This window comes from Rutidosis leptorrhynchoides, chromosome 3, assembly GCF_046630445.1.
Source record: "Rutidosis leptorrhynchoides isolate AG116_Rl617_1_P2 chromosome 3, CSIRO_AGI_Rlap_v1, whole genome shotgun sequence".
NCBI lineage: Eukaryota > Viridiplantae > Streptophyta > Magnoliopsida > Asterales > Asteraceae > Rutidosis > Rutidosis leptorrhynchoides.
Genome location: NC_092335.1, coordinates 79,360,391 through 79,378,564, shown reverse-complemented (window position 1 = coordinate 79,378,564; position 18,174 = coordinate 79,360,391). Strand labels below are relative to the sequence as shown.

The 18,174-nt window shown below is 28.9% G+C and overlaps 1 protein-coding gene across 1 annotated transcript in view; it reads right to left on the bottom strand.

The window, feature by feature from the left end:
• The window catches only part of LOC139900131 (uncharacterized), a 119,134-nt gene extending 103,942 nt beyond the window's left edge, over positions 1 to 15,192 (bottom strand). Inside the window, exon 1 of the mRNA XM_071882931.1 lies at positions 15,148 to 15,192. Within this exon, the coding sequence (XP_071739032.1) occupies positions 15,148 to 15,192 (45 nt within the window). The remainder of the gene's footprint in view (positions 1 to 15,147) is intronic.
• Between the last annotated feature and the right edge of the window lie 2,982 nt (positions 15,193 to 18,174).

The following is an 18,174-nucleotide window of genomic DNA, read 5'->3' as shown; positions in this document are numbered from 1 at the left end:
TTTAATTCCTTTGAATCTTTTGTTAACCTATTATCTAAAATAAAACCCCAACAATGACTGGATAACACCAACAACTCTTGTTGGTATTAGGGTTATGATAGTTTATTGAGGTTGTTTTGAATTCGAACATATATCACGGTTCATTATCATTGTTTATCATCATTATCATCCTTGAGTCTTTATTATTTTATGCAAACCTCATCATTCATCGATCATCATCACTATGTTCATCCAAATCATGTGTGTCTATCACCATCAATATTTAAGTAAAAGTCGCAGAGTGGCAAACCACTTTTTAAAAGTAACAAGCAAGTGGCGATTAAAAAAATTATAAAAGGAATAAGATGACTCGTAAAGTCATTTATTTAATAAACTTACATATATTCTCCCTCTACTAACATATGTCGACCATCTACACAGTTGTATCAACAAAAAGGAGACAGAAATGTATATAACAGCAGGTTAAAACAGTTGGTTTCGTGATTGAGTTCGAAGATAAAAATATAGTGGATAAGCTGTAATAATAAGCAGTTCGAGTGGCTGGGTTTGTGGGTTACAAAAGAAATAATCACGAGCTGAGTAGAAGATGTAATTTAAATTGGTTTTGGGTTTTCGTTCAATCAAACAACAATATAAACAGAAGAATGAATGTAGAACCTGACAGAAAGAACCAGCAGAAATAGCAGGGTCTCATGGTGATTGGCGACAACAATAGAAACTGAATAGCAGAAGTGTTTTGATGATATGGTTTGGGTTTGTTCTTGGTAACGAAAACAGAAGGATGATATAGTGATGTGTGGTGGCCATCGAATATAGAAACAATAAAGAGAGAGAGATGATTTGGTGGTGCTTGGTGTGGACAGTTCACTCCTTTGTACAGAGAATAAAATAAAAATATAAAAAGAATAATTCTTGATATCGACGTTAAACAAATTTTGGCTAGTATCTGTACATTGAAATCGACTGGAAACAAATTACAGATATAACCAAAAATCATATACAGTTTGATTGAAAAGAAAGAACTGATTCGCACCTTTTATTTCTTATATGAGTTATATAAAGTAATTTTTAATAAATAATAAATACATTAATAATAATAATAATAATAAAGATACTGATAATTATTATAATAGAAAATAATAATAGAAATATTACTAATCAAAATATGCATACTAACATTAATGATAAAAATAATAATAATATCAATAATACTAATGATAATAAATAATGCTAATTATAATTATAATTATAAAAATAGTTATGATCATGTTAAATATAATAAATGATAATTTTAATTACTAATAATATTTAAATCATATTTAGATTATAATTTTAATAATACTTATATTTTTAACTTGTGTTTTGATAAACATACCTTACAAATCTTAGAATTTTAATTATATCAATGATAATAATAATAGGGTTAACAACACCAATACTGATATTAATATTTAAAAATAGTGAAGGTAACTATAACAATTATATTCAATTCTATTTTTAACCCGTAATCAAACCTAATATTACATATTATTAATTATGACGTTATAATAACATATATATATATATATATATAAAATTAAATATGTATAGAAATTATATATGTTCACATATAGGTTTATTTTAATCATAACTTTATTATTTTATTTATTATCTTTCATATTCAATTCAAACGATTAAATTGTATCTTATTATTTCAATTTATTATATATATATTTATGTTTATATTTATTTATTTATATATGTATATCTATACATATACATATTTATTTGTACACATTTGTTCGTGAATCGTCGGAAGCGGTCGAGGTCAAATGAATATACAAAATAGTTCAAAGTTTTTGAGACTCAACATTACAGACGTTGCTTATCGTGTCGAACTTATATAAAGAGTAAGTTTAAATTTGGTCGGAAATTCCCGGGTCGTCACATAGAACTCGCGTGAAATTGAACCTGATCTCGTGAAAGCACAAAAATACTTAAGGAAAGGATACCATGCTATCCTAGCCCACGTTAAGGATATTGAACCTGAAGAGAAATGAATAAAAGATGTACCTATTGTTAGGGATTTCCTAAATGCGTTTTCCAAAGAACTTCCTGGACTTCCATCTGTGGAATTTTAAATCGACTTAATGCCCGGAGCTACACCTGTTGCTAAACCACCTTATACCATCCGAATTAAAGGAGTTGTTGAACCAATTGCAAGAAATGTTGGATAAAGGGTTTATTCGACCAAGCTCATCACCGTGGGGAGCTCCAATTCTTTTTGTCAAGAAGAAAGATGGATCTCTACGCATGTGTATTGACTATAGAGAGTTGAACAAGTTGATGATCATGAATAGATACCCGTTACCAAGAATTGATGACTTATTCGACCAACTTCATGGATCTTCCATGTATTTGAAGATTGATTTAAGGTCCGGATATCATCAATTGAGTGTCAAGAAAGAAGACATCTCGAAGACTACGTTTAGAACACGTTATGGTCATTACAAATTTCTAGTTATGTCATTCGGTTTAACAAACGCACCTGTTGTGTTCATGGATCTCATGAATCGAGTATGCAAACCCTACCTGGACAAGTTTGTTTTCGTATTCATAGATGACATCTTGTTGTACTCAAAGAGTAGAGAAGAACATGAGCAACACTTACGGTTACTACTGGAGCTATTGGAGAAAGAGAAGTTGTATGCAAAATTCTCTAAATGTGAGTTTTGGCTATCAAAAGTGCAATTTCTTGGTCACCTTGTTAATAATTAAGGAATTCAAGTGGACCCGACGAAGATTGATGCAATTGAGAATTGGGAAGTGCCAAATGTGAAAACCCGTCCTAATCCATCCGGACGAAATCCATATCGATTATAAACAATTCACAACAGTTGATTACATCGCGAGGTACTTGAACTCTATATGATACATTTTACAAACATTGCATTCGTTTTGAAAAGACAATCTTTCATTACATCTAAAGTTGACGACATGCATACCATTTCATAACATATCCTACTATAATTGATTTAATAATAAACTTGATGAACTCAATGATTCGAATGCAACGTCTTTTGAAATATGTTATGAATGACTCCAATTAATATCTCTAAGATGAACAAAAGCACAGCGGAAGATTTCTTTCATACCTGAAAATAAACATGCTTTAAAGTGTCAACCAAAAGGTTGGTGAGTTCATTAGTTTAACATAAATAACCATTTCATAATTTTAATAGACCACAAGATTTCATATATCCATTTCTCAATAACATACGTCCCATGCATAGAGACAAAAATATCATTTATATGGATTGAACACCTGGTAACCGACATTCACAATATGCATATAAGAATATCCCCATCATTCCGGGATTCTCCTTTGGACATGATATAAATTTCGAAGTACTAAAGCATCCGGTACTTTGGATGGGGCTTGTTGGGCCTGATAGATCTATCTTTAGAGTTCGCATCAATTAGGGTGCATGTTCCCTAATTCTTAGATTACCAGACTTAATAAAAAGGGCATATTCGTTTTCGATTATTCAACCATAGAATGTAGTTTCGATTACTTATGTCTATTTCGTAAAACATTTATAAAAGCAGCGCATGTATTCTCAGCCCAAAAATATAATGGGTAAAAAGGTAAATGAAACTCACGCATATAAATATTGTAAAACAGTTAATAAAGCATTTGCATGTATTCTTAGCCCAAAAACGTAATGAGTAAAAGGGAGCAAATGAAACTCACACATATAATTATTGTAAAACAGTTAATAAAACATTTGCATGTATTCTCAGCCCCAAAAATGTAAAGAGTAAAAGGGGAGCAAATGAAACTCACGCATATAAATATTGTAAAACAGTTAATAAAGCATTTGCATGTATTCTCAGCCCAAAAACGTAAAGAGTAAAAGGGAGAAAATGAAACTCACACATATAATTATTGTAAAACAGTTAATAAAACATTTGCATGTATTCACATCCCCAAAAATGTAAAGAGTAAAAGGGGAGCAAATGAAACTCACCTAATGTATTTTGTAGTAAAAATACATATGACAACATTAGATAAAATGAGCAATGCAGGGTTGGCCTCGGATTCACGAACCTATATCATTTATATATATATATTAAAATGTATAATGGAAATCACATAATTTTATTTGTTAATATATATTATTTATGTATAGTTGTAGTTATATAGGGTTTATATTTACTTCCATTTTTAAAAAAATATGTACTTATATTATATCTTACATTATATATTATATATATTTATTTTGTATGTCTTGGTTAATTAATTAATACATATTGAAAATATAGAAATAGAGTTAGGTTATCTGTTTAAAATATGATTTTATATATCTAATAGTTATTTTAATAATAATATTAATGATACTAGTAATAATATTAAAAATGATAATAATAATAATAATAATAATAATGATAATACTAATTATTATTAATGGTAGTGTTAGTAACAATATTGATAATAATGATATAAATAATTAATAGCTCATTTAAATCATAATTTTATTCATAATTTTTAAATTCATAAATTTATAAATATACTTAATATTATTCAGCAAAAATAATATTTTCATATTCGAAGTTTCAATTTAACATTTGTAACAATACTTTTTAAATCATAATTTCTAATTAAGCTTATTTATATTACTTAAATCATAACTTAATTATAATACTTTTACTTCATAATATTCTTCATAATATCCTAATAATTTAAAATTTTAACAGTTTTATATCTGTACGTACATATCTAAATACACTGTTTATAAATTTCATGACCATCACTATGTTATTCATATCCTAATCAATATAACCTTTATAGTTATATACATACATACTTATTCAACATCATATGATGTTAGTTCTTAAACTTTTAATACTTAATATTAACGATAATCTTATTTGTATCTATAGTCATAATAATAATAGTAAATGATCTAAATGATAAAAAAAAATTTAATAATAACAATACCTATAAGAATATTAATAGTAATAATGATATTATTAATGATTATGCTTATGCTAATAATAATAATAGTCATAGTCATAATAATAATAATAATAATAATAATAATAATAATAATAATAATAATAATAATAATAATAATAATAATAATAATAATAATAATAATAATAATAATAATAATAATAATAATAATAATAATAATAATAATAATAATAATAATAATAATAATACATGTATTTGTAATGATAAAATTCATAATACTTAATAATAATAATAATAATAATAAATAATAATAATAATAACCATAGTAATAATAATTATAATGATACTAAAAATGAAAATAAAAGTATATACCCTTTCAAAGCTTGTTCTAAAAAGAAATGCCCCAGACGGGGATCGAACCCGTGACCTCCCGCTAACACAATACACCTTCTAACCATCACGCTGTTTTAGCTTTTCTGTTAAGGTTCTATACTAAATTAAATGTATACCGTTTCTGTCTATCATTCACCTTCTTCATTGTATCAAACAACCATGGCTCTTCTATAATCAAAACACAAACTTTATGATTTCGATTAATACTTGTAAACTCACGGGAAATAGAAAGGATACCATTGAATAAAGTAAAAAAAAATATTTAGAATTCGGTGCTTCTGCAGTTCGCAAAAAAAAGTAAAAGAAATTACAAAAATCAATTTTTAGAGATTTTTAGATAACGATCTCTTCACGAAATGTTTTCCAAATCACTCCTAGAAAGTATTGAAATTGTCAATTGAACTGGAAACATAAAACTTAACTCGAATTTTACCAAGATCATAACGTTTGACTTTTTGTTTATAAACTTTGACCACCAAATTAACAATCAATATAGTGAATATAAGCTTGAAAATTAACGGAGAGCATCACTAGATAATTCCTGATAACTCTAAAATAATAAATTTTGGTGTTTGATTCGAAAAAAGGATTTTTGGATTGAAGCAGGTCACGAAGAAAATAAAAAAAAATTGGGTTTGTATTCTGTGACATTCTCTTTGATTCTCCAAATAGCTGTAGTGGATACATATCGTGAGGTGATCGATTTTTATACAGTATTACGATTTGATTGAAAAATTGTATTATAGTGATTAGAATTAACAAGAACTCACGGGCAGGAGGAAAAAGATAAATGAATCATATGTGAGATAGAATAAAATAAGGATGATGGTGATATATAATCAACCGCGTACCTATCTGTTTTTTTTTCATTTTTTTATTAATAATTAATAACTATTAATAATAATAATGTTAATATTAAATAATAATAATTATCTTAATAACAATAATGATAATGATATTAATAATAGTAGTATCAAACAATACTAATAATAATAAAAGTGATCATAATAATATTATTAATGATCGTAATAATAAATTGTATGATTGTCTATTAATAACAATAATACTAAATATGATAATCATATTAATAATTTTGATGTAAAAAAAAATAATGAAAGTAGTAAATATAGCATTTGTATTTTACTTGTAAATAAATTTATTATATACATATTATGAATCATGTAATATTTGATACTTACATAATAACATATTTTGACTATTTAATTCTCATATATTTTATATATATTACATATAATTTTAACTATATATAGAAATCATATACATGTATATATAGATTCATTTTAATTCAAATGATTAAATAATGTTTTATCATTATATACTTTTATATTTATACATATATATCTATATATTTATTAGAAACATTTGTTCGTGAATCGTCGGAAGTAGTCAAAGGTTAAATGAACCAATGTAAACAGTTCAAAAATTTTAAGACTCAATATTACAGACTTTGCTTATCGTATCGAAATCAAATAAGATTCAAGTTTAAATTTGGTCGGAAATTCCCGGGTCACCACAGTACCTACCCGTTAAAGAAATTTCGTCCCGAAATTTGAGTGAGGTCGTCATGGCTAACAATAAATATGTTTTCTTGACGAATATGAGCTGATAAATAGAGGTTTATCATTATTGAATAATACAGATAAAATAATTCGATTATTCGAAGAGCACAAATGAAGCTATCGCAAAAGAGTGAAATGAATAAATGAAGTTTTATTTTAACTTTTGACGTTGTCTAGGTTGAATTCCGGAATTTAAGGGATATAAAGAAAATCTTCGAAATCTAAAAGATTTGATTCTTCGACGAATAAGGAAATTAAGATCTCTATAGTTAAATACGGTGATTCGCCTCGATTTCTCTGTCTGATATTTCCATTATAAATTAAACTTTTTCCGTTCCATTATTCTCACCATTCCTATACTTTCTTTCTTAGTTCATACATCCAAAAGATTATGAAAATGCTTAATTCATTTATAATCCTTGATATTTTTCCAGTTATCAATTATGTCATTCTTCTTTTAATCTTCCACCAGAAAATCCGTTTACTTCTACTATCGCCTTGGGGTTATAGTGCTTTTAATTCTCCCGTGTCTTTATATTGCGATAAACATTGATATTCACGGTTTGTAATTTATGCGTTGTTATCGGGCTTTATATCTCCCCTTATATTTTAATGTCCCTATTTCTGTTTCTTATAATCATTGTCATCCACAGTTAATACTCCCTTCTATTTGCTGCGATTTATACTCCAATTTTTATTTTGGAGCTTTGTCCCTTCGTTTCTTCTTCTTGCGATTAGGCATCTCTTGTAATGGTCCAGAATTCGCAGATATAAGTTTTATAATGAATATTGTTAATGTTCAAAGAAGGTAATGGTAATGGCACGATCTTGATTTGTTAAATTACTAGAATACCCTGGAAAAGACCGAATCATCAAGAAATATTTTCTTGATATTTTAGAGGTTTAAATAGAATACAAGAGTCATGTAACATGGCACATGATGACGTTAAAGTCTGTGAATCATCATGTTTCATTAGAAACTCAGCATGACTTACTGTAATATAATCACGTTGATCAAGTGTCATTATATTATACTAATTTATGCATCAGTTCCCAACATTACTTCAATAACATTCATATTTTAATCTTGAAAGTTTACAGAATATAGAAACTAGCAGTTTCTATATGATGTAACACTGATAGCACGAAGAGATTATTGATTTCAGATAAGAATAATTATAAAAATATCTTCAGAAATATGGAGGATATTTATAATGATAGATACGATGATATCTTGGAATTTCTAATATCGAAGGATGATGAAGAAGGTTTATCCGTAAGGGTTTAGATTCTGAAGCATGGTGTTGGCTAAAGATTTCATCAGATATAGAATCATCAGGGTTTTAATGTACAAGTTTAGTCCTTGTGATTTGTTCAGAGACTTCTTCGTAGTTCGCTCAATCAGTTTTCCAGTTCCAACTTTTCTGAGTTTTTCCAACATACTATTCTTTATCATCAAACTTCCGATGATTAAGGTCGTTTACGGTTACCTACGGTTTCTGCTGCTTCATTCAGCTTTTTTAACATTCAGAGTATTGATTTGTAGACTGAGTGCTTTTTAGAATTTCAGAATGGAAAATCATAGTTCTAAGAGATAAATGTTATATGGATACATATAACTGTTGATGTGGAATCGTTGCGAGACTCACAATACAGATTTGCTGATTCCCGGTAATTGGTATGGCAATTCTTGTTACAAAATGCGGAAGAGTACATGATGAGACTTTAATAGATAAATATAATGATTTGTGAGAGATTTAAACCAAGGAGCAACGAGGTTGCTGGTACGTCTGCTGGTAATATGATGGAATATAAAAGGTTCCCTGGTAGCAATAAAAGAGCGCACGTATATATCAAGGTTATAATAAGGTTGTTTAGAACGAAAAGTCGAAGTTGACTTGCTGGAGCTGTGACAAAATTGGCTAATTGGAAAAAGAATTGAAATGTTATTTTCGGTAATAACAATGCCAAAAGAGCTCGAACAGACACGTATTTAAACGTTTACACAGGTTTCGAGTGTTTTCAGGTGCCTAACTATATGCATCAATCTTTTCTTCCGTAGATGAAGTGCGGTTGGTTCATCCTCTCGATTGAGGTGTTTTTAAGAATCATGAAAGATTTGAACGCAGATTGTAATCATCAAGATACAAATTAGGTTTAAGATGAAATCAAGTGGCAAACTTGAAAAATTGTTTAGTTTCATATGTTATAATCAATATTTTATTTCATTTTAATTGTCCAATGTCGGCAGTCCACAGTTGATAGTCCAATATTTTATATATAGCTTAATATATAATATTTGAATTAATTAATACATATCGTGACCCGTGTACATGTCTCAGACTCGATCACAACTCAAAGTATATATATTATTGTAGAATCAACCTCAACCCTGTATAGAGAACTCGATCATTACTGCATATAGAGTGTCCATGGTTATTCCAAATAATATATATATATGCGTCGATATGATATGTCAAAACCTTGTATACGTGTCCCGATATTTAAAGTGCGTAAAATAAATACAGAAATTAAATGACGATAAATAAAATGCGTAAAGTAAATAACAGAAATTAAATGACGATAAATAAAATTGCGATAATTAAATTGCGATAAATAAACTGCGATGAATAAAATGTAATCAGTTAGCTAGGAATAATTAGCTAGGAACAGTTAGCGTGGATTCTTAACAAATTTTCTCATAGTTAAATAGTTTGTTTCTAACAAATTTTATTTTGTCCAATGTTTTCTTCATTATACCACTTGTTGAATTCTGATAAATCAAGATCCAAATATGAAATTGAATGAAAATGATTATTCTGTGGTGAACGGTTACATATATCTGTGGATGTAAGTAGGATAGTAAACGACTGTTGAATCAGATTCGAAGAACGTACAATGTAACTTATTAATGTGAAATCTAAATATTCCTCGGGTATTACCTACCCGTTAAAATATTTTCACCATTAACAGTTTGTATAATAAAACTTTTAATTACCATCTTTATGAAAACATATATTCATATATATTTTCTTCAGACATAATCATGGATTTAATGAGTCAATGTGATATTAAACTCATCAGATTTAAGGCTAGAACTAGAGTACATAATCTCTAAAACATTAGTGATTAATTACATAATCATCACGAAGGACGAAAATAGTTTATGTAGAATGATTCATAGAACGATGATTATGCTTGAGGTATAGTTTGCGAGGTTGAGATATGTAATGATGTTGTTGTTGTTGATACTGGTTATGCTACTGATGGTGGTACTGTTGATGTCGGTGCTACAAATGTTGTTAGTGCTGAGGTTGATGATGATGTTGGTGTAGTAAGTATAGCTTGTAGATCACGCACCATTCTTGTCAGGGTTTCTATCATACCCTCCATCATTTCTATCCATCCACTCATCTGATTTGATAGATCTTGATTATCAATTCGAAGTTTCCTAACTTCTTCTAATATTCCCCTTCGATTGGTATTCGAAAGTAGAGGTTGAATATTTTCTGAGATTGCAGTAACACGACCTTCGAGGTGGAAAACTTTAGCAAGAAAGGTGAATACAGTGTTGCGCATAGGTTCACCGGTGAGCACATCGTTTTCTCCGATGTTAGGAGGTAAGTTTAGTTAGCGGTAGGGCTCGCCTTCTTCATTTCTCCATCGAATGAGTAAGTCTCTGACCCACCCCCATCTTCTCTAGAAAGAAAAATAGCTAAACGGTGGAGACACTTCGGGTTCATTGACTTCGGTGTCTACTTCAATACGCATCTCGAAATTACTTCCGGAACTAATGGAATCCAAGCTAGGTGTAGGATCCATCTCTTATGATCAGTTAGAGGATTTTTGATATGAAATGATTTTCGGTCATCGGATAATATTCTAATTATATAGAATATCTAATATAGTACAGTAGATCCCGTAGATTACGGAGGGGATTAAGGAAACGTGTCAGATAAAGTCTACAGTAACAGATACGCTAAGATATGAATTTTTTTTCTATACACTATTCATGCAATCATTGCAGTAAGATGTGTCTAGACTAAAAATAATAAGCAGTTAATTTCCTAAGGATGAATAGCAGATGATTTCCGACTAGAAATGATAAGCAAAACTCTTGACATGCAGTCACGGTCGAAGTCCAGACTCACTAATGCCTCCTAACGACTTATCAGTTAGACACACTAATGCAGACCTGGTTCGCTAAGACCTCAGCTCTGATACCAACTGTGAAAACCCGTCCTAATCCATCCGGAAAAAAACCATATCGATTATAAACGATTCACAACAGTTGATTACATCGCGAGGTACTTGAACTCTATATGATACATTTTACAAACATTGCATTCGTTTTGAAAAGACAATCTTTCATTACATCTAAAGTTGACGACATGCATACCATTTCATAGCATATCTTACTATAATTTATTTAATAATAAACTTGATGAACTCAATGACTCGAATGCAACGTCTTTTGAAATATGTTATGAATGACTCCAATTAATATCTCTAAGATGAGCAAAAGCACAGCGGAAGATTTCTTTCGTACATGAGAATAAACATGCTTTAAAGTGTCAACCAAAAGATTGGTGAGTTCATTAGTTTAACATAAATAATCATTTCATAATTTTAATAGACCATAAGATTTCATATATCCATTTCTCAATAACATACGTCCCATGCATAGAGACAAAAATATCATTCATGTGGATTGAACACCTGGTAACCGACATTCACAATATGCATATAAGAATATCCCCATCATTCTGGAATCCTCCTTCGGATATGATATAAATTTCGAAGTACTAAAGCATCCGGTACTTTGGATGGGGCTTGTTGGGCATCTATCTTTAGAGTTCGCGTCAATTAGGGTGTCTGTTCCCTAATTCTTAGATTACCAGACTTAATAAAAAGGGCATATTCGATTTCGATAATTCAACCATAGAATGTAGTTTCGATTACTTGTGTCTATTTCGTAAAACATTTATAAAAGCAGGGCATGTATTCTCAGGCCAAAAATATAAAGGGTAAAAAGGCAAATGAAACTCACGCATATAAATATTGTAAAACAGTTAATAAAGCATTTGCATGTATTCTCAGCCCAAAAACGTAAAGAGTAAAAGGGAGCAAATGAAACTCACACATATAATTATTGTAAAACAGTTAATAAAACATTTGCATGTATTCTCAGCCCCAAAAATGTAAAGAGTAAAAGGGGAGCAAATGAAACTCACCTAATGTATTTTGTTGTAAAAATACATATGACAACATTAGATAAACTGAGCAATGCAGGGTTGGCCTCGGATTCACGAACCTATATCATTTGTATATATATTAAAATGTATAATGGAAATCACATAATTTTATTTGTTAATATATATTATTTATATATAGTTGTAGTTATATAGGGTTTATATTAACTTCCATTTTTAAAAAAATATGTACTTATATTATATCTTACATTATATATTATATATATTTATTTTGTATGTCTTGGTTAATTAATTAATACATATTGAAAATATAAAAATAGAGTTAGGTTATCTGTTTTAAATATGATTTTATATATCTAATAGTTATTTTAATAATAATAATGATACTAGTAATAATATTAAAAATGATAATAATAATAATAATAATGATAATACTAATTATTATTAATGGTAGTGTTAGTAACAATATTGATAATAATGATATAAATAATTAATAGCTCATTTAAATCATAATTTTATTCATAATTTTTAAATTCATAAATTTATATATATACTTAATATTATTCAGCAAAAATAATATTTTCATATTCGAAGTTTCAATTTAACATTTGTAACAATACTTTTTAAATCATAATTTCTACTTAAGCTTATTTATATTACTTAAATCATAACTTAATTATAATACTTTTACTTCATAATATCCTAATAATTTAAAATTTTAACAGTTTTATATCTGTACGTACATATCTAAATACACTGTTTATAAATTTCATGACCATCACTATGTTATTCATATCCTAATCAATATAACCTTTATAGTTATATACATACATACTTATTCAACTTCATATGACGTTAGTTCTTAAACTTTTAACACTTAATATTAACGATAATCTTATTTGTATCTATAGTCATAATAATAATAGTAAATGATCTAAATGATAAAAAAAATTTAATAATAACAATACCTATAAGAATATTAATAGTAATAATGATATTATTAATGATTATGCTTATGCTAATAATAATAATAATCATAGTCATAATAATAATAATAATACATGTATTTGTAATGATAAAATTCATAATACTTAATAATAATAATAATAATAAATAATAATAATAATAATAATTATAATAATAATAATAATAATAATAATAATAATAATAATAATAATAATAATAATAATAATAATAATAATAATAATAACCATAGTAATAATAATTATAATGATACTAAAACTGAAAATAAAAGTATATACCCTTTCAAAGCTTGTTCTAAAAAGAAATGCCCCAGACGGGGATCGAACCCGTGACCTCCCGCTAACACAATACACCTTCTAACCATCGCGCTGTTTTAGCTTTTCTGTTAAGGTTCTATCCTAAATTAAATGTATACCGTTTCTGTCTATCATTCACCTTCTTCATTGTATCAAACAACCATGGCTCTTCTATAATCAAAACACAAACTTTATGATTTCGATTAATACTTGTAAACTCACGGGAAATAGAAAGGATACCATTGAATAAAGTAAAAAAAAAAATTAGAATTCGGTGTTTCTGCAGTTCGCAAAAAAAAAGTAAAAGAAATTACAAAAATCGATTTTTAGAGATTTTTAGATAACGATCTCTTCACGAAATGTTTTCCAAATCACTCCTAGAAAGTATTGAAATTGTCAATTGAACTGGAAACATAAAACTTAACTCGAATTTTACCAAGATCGTAACGTTTGACTTTTTGTTTATAAACTTTGACCACCAAATTAACAATCAATATAGTGAATATAAGTTTGAAAATTAACGGAGAGCATCACTAGATAATTCCTGATAACTCTACAATAATAAATTTTGGTGTTTGATTCGAAAAAAGGATTTTTGGATTGAAGCAGGTCACGAAGAAAAGAAAAAAAAAATTAGGTTTGTATTCTGTGACATTCTCTTTGATTCTCCAAATAGCTGTAGTGGATACATATCGTGAGGTGATCGATTTTTATACAGTAGTACAATTTGATTGAAAAATTGTATTATAGTGATTAGGATTAACAAGAACTCACGGGCAGGAGGAAAAAGATAAATGAATCAGATGTGAGATAGAATAAAATAAGGATGATGGTGATATATAATCAACCGCGTACCTATCTGTTTTTTTCATTTTTTTATTAATAATTAATAACTATTAATAATAATAATGTTAATATTAAATAATAATAATAATTATCTTAATAACAATAATGATAATGATATTAATAATAGTAGTATCAAACAATACTAATAATAATAAAAGTGATCATAATAATATTATTAATGATCGTAATAATAAATTGTATGATTGTCTATTAATAACAATAATACTAAATATGATAATCATATTAATAATTTTGATGTAAAAAAAATAATAATAATGAAAGTAGTAAATATAGCATTTGTATTTTACTTGTAAATAAATTTATTATATACATATTATGAATCATGTAATATTTGATACTTACATAATAGCATATTTTGACTATTTAATTCTCATATATTTTATATATATTACATATAATTTTAACTATATATAGAAATCATATACATGTATATATAGATTCATTTTAATTCAAATGATTAAAAAATGTTTTATCATTATATACTTTTATATTTATACATATATATATCTATATATTTATTAGAAACATTTGTTCGTGAATCGTCGAAAGTAGTCAAAGGTTAAATGAACCAATGTAAACAGTTCAAAAATTTTAAGACTCAATATTACAGACTTTGCTTATCGTATCGAAATTAAATAAGATTCAAGTTTAAATTTGGTCGAAAATTCCCGGGTCATCACACCAAAAACACCGACACACGTACGCCAATTCTTAGGACTTGCTGGTTACTATCAAAGATTCATTGAAGATTTCTCAAGGATTGCTCGACCATTGACTGCACAAACTCATAAGAGCAAGAAGTATGTATGGTCAAATGAGAAAGAAGCCGCTTTTCAATTATTGAAGCAAAAGCTAACCTTCGCACCTATTCTATCATTGCCCGATGGGAATGATGACTTCATCGTGTATTATGATGCTTCGCGTCAAGGATTTGTTTGTGTTTTGATGCAACAAAAAAAAAGTCATAGCTTTTGCATCACGTTAATTGAAGATACACGAACAAAACTATACCACTCATGATTTAGAACTTGGAGTTGTTGTCTTTGCACTCAAAATGTGGAGACATTACTTGTATAGATCAAAATGCAAGATATTTACCGATCACAAGAGCCTACAACACATTTTGAATCAAAAGAAACTCAACACGAGGCAACGACATTGGGTTGAGCTATTGAATGATTATGACTGCGAAATCCGTTACCATCCTGGAAAAGCAAATGTAGTTGCGGATGCTCTAAGTCGAAAGGAAAAAGCTAAGACACTATGAGTACGAGCACTAAACATGGTAGTTCATACAAACCTCACGTCACGAATTCGAGATGCACAACTCGAAGCACTCAAGGAAGAAAACGTGAGGGATGAATCTATCAAAGGGTTGGAGAAGCAATTTGAAGTTAAAGGTGATGAAACCCGATACTTCACTGGACGAATTTGGGTACCAAAAGCTGGAGGATTAAGAAAGAGGGTTCTAGATGAAGCACATACGACAAGATATTCGATTCACCCAAGTGCCGACAAAATGTACCATGACTTGAAAATGTTATATTGGTGGCCTGGAATGAAAGCGGATATTGTTACTTATGTTGGAGCATGTTTGACTTGTTCTAAAGTCTAAGACCAACATTAAAGACCCTCAGGACTATTGCAACAACTGGAGATTCCCGAGTGGAAGTGGGAACGTATTACCATGGATTTCATCACAAAGTTACCCAAGACTGCAAGCGGATATGATACCATTTGGGTGATAGTTGACTGCCTAACAAAGTCTGCTCATTTCTTACCAATTAGAGAAACCAAAAAAATGGAGAAACTTGCACAAGTATACTTGAAAGAAATTGTGTCAAGGCATGTAGTGCCAATCTCAATAATATCCGACCATGATAGCCGATTTACATCAAGAATTTGAAAATCTTGCAAGAAGCTTTGGGAACGCAACTAGATATGAGTATTGCATACCATCCCAAAACTGACGGACAAAGTGAAAGAAGAATACAAACATTGGAAGACATGTTGCGAGCATGTGTGATCGATTTTGGCAATGGATGGGATCAACACTTACCATTAGATGAATTCTCCTACAATAATAGTTATCACTCGAGCATCAAGGCTAAAATGTCCCGTTCTTATTGATTAAAAACGTTCCATATTAATTGATTTCGTTGCGAGGTTTTGACCTCTATATGAGACGTTTTTCAAAGACTGCATTCATTTTTAAACAAACCATAACCTTTATTTCATCAATAAAGGTTTAAAAAGCTTTACGTAGATTATCAAATAATGATAATCTAAAATATCCTGTTTACACACGACCATTACATAATGGTTTACAATACAAATATGTTACAACAAAATAAGTTTCTTGAATGCAGTTTTTACACAATATCATACAAGCATGGACTCCAAATCTTGTCCTTATTTAAGTATGCGACAGCGGAAGCTTTTAATAATCACCTGAGAATAAACATGCTTAAAACGTCAACAAAAATGTTGGTGAGTTATAGGTTTAACCTATATATATCAAATCGTAACAATAGACCACAAGATTTCATATTTCAATACACATCCCATACATAGAGATAAAAATCATTCATATGGTGAACACCTGGTAACCGACAATAACAAGATGCATATATAAGAATATCCCCATCATTCCGGGACACCCTTCGGATATGATATAAATTTCGAAGTACTAAAGCATCCGGTACTTTGGATGGGGTTTGTTAGGCCCAATAGATCTATCTTTAGGATTCGCGTCAATTAGGGTGTCTGTTCCCTAATTCTTAGATTACCAGACTTAATAAAAAGGGGCATATTCGATTTTGATAATTCAACCATAGAATGTAGTTTCACGTACTTGTGTCTATTTTGTAAATCATTTATAAAACCTGCATGTATTCTCATCCCAAAAATATTAGATTTTAAAAGTGGGACTATAACTCACTTTCACAAATTTTTACTTCGTCGGGAAGTAAGACTTGGCCACTGGTTGATTCACGAACCTATAACAATATATACATATATATCAAAGTATGTTCAAAATATATTTACAACACTTTTAATATATTTTGATGTTTTAAGTTTATTAAGTCAGCTGTCCTCGTTAGTAACCTACAACTAGTTGTCCACAGTTAGATGTACAGAAATAAATCGATAAATATTATCTTGAATCAATCCACGACCCAGTGTATACGTATCTCAGTATTGATCACAACTCAAACTATATATATTTTGGAATCAACCTCAACCCTGTATAGCTAACTCCAACATTCACATATAGAGTGTCTATGGTTGTTCCGAAATATATATAGATGTGTCGACATGATAGGTCGAAACATTGTATACGTGTCTATGGTATCTCAAGATTACATAATATATAATACAAGTTGATTAAGTTATGGTTGGAATAGATTTGTTACCAATTTTCACGTAGCTAAAATGAGAAAAATTATCCAATCTTGTTTTACCCATAACTTCTTCATTTTAAATCCGTTTTGAGTGAATCAAATTGCTATGGTTTCATATTGAACTCTATTTTATGAATCTAAACAAAAAAAGTATAGGTTTCTAGTCGGAAAAATAAGTTACAAGTCGTTTTTGTAAAGGTAGTCATTTCAGTCGAAAGAACGACGTCTAGATGACCATTTTAGAAAACATACTTCCACTTTGAGTTTAACCATAATTTTTGGATATAGTTTCATGTTCATAATAAAAATCATTTTCTCAGAATAACAACTTTTAAATCAAAGTTTATCATAGTTTTTAATTAACTAACCCAAAACAGCCCGCGGTGTTACTACGACGGCGTAAATCCGGTTTTACGGTGTTTTTCGTGTTTCCAGGTTGTAAATCATTAAGTTAGCATATCATATAGATATAGAACATGT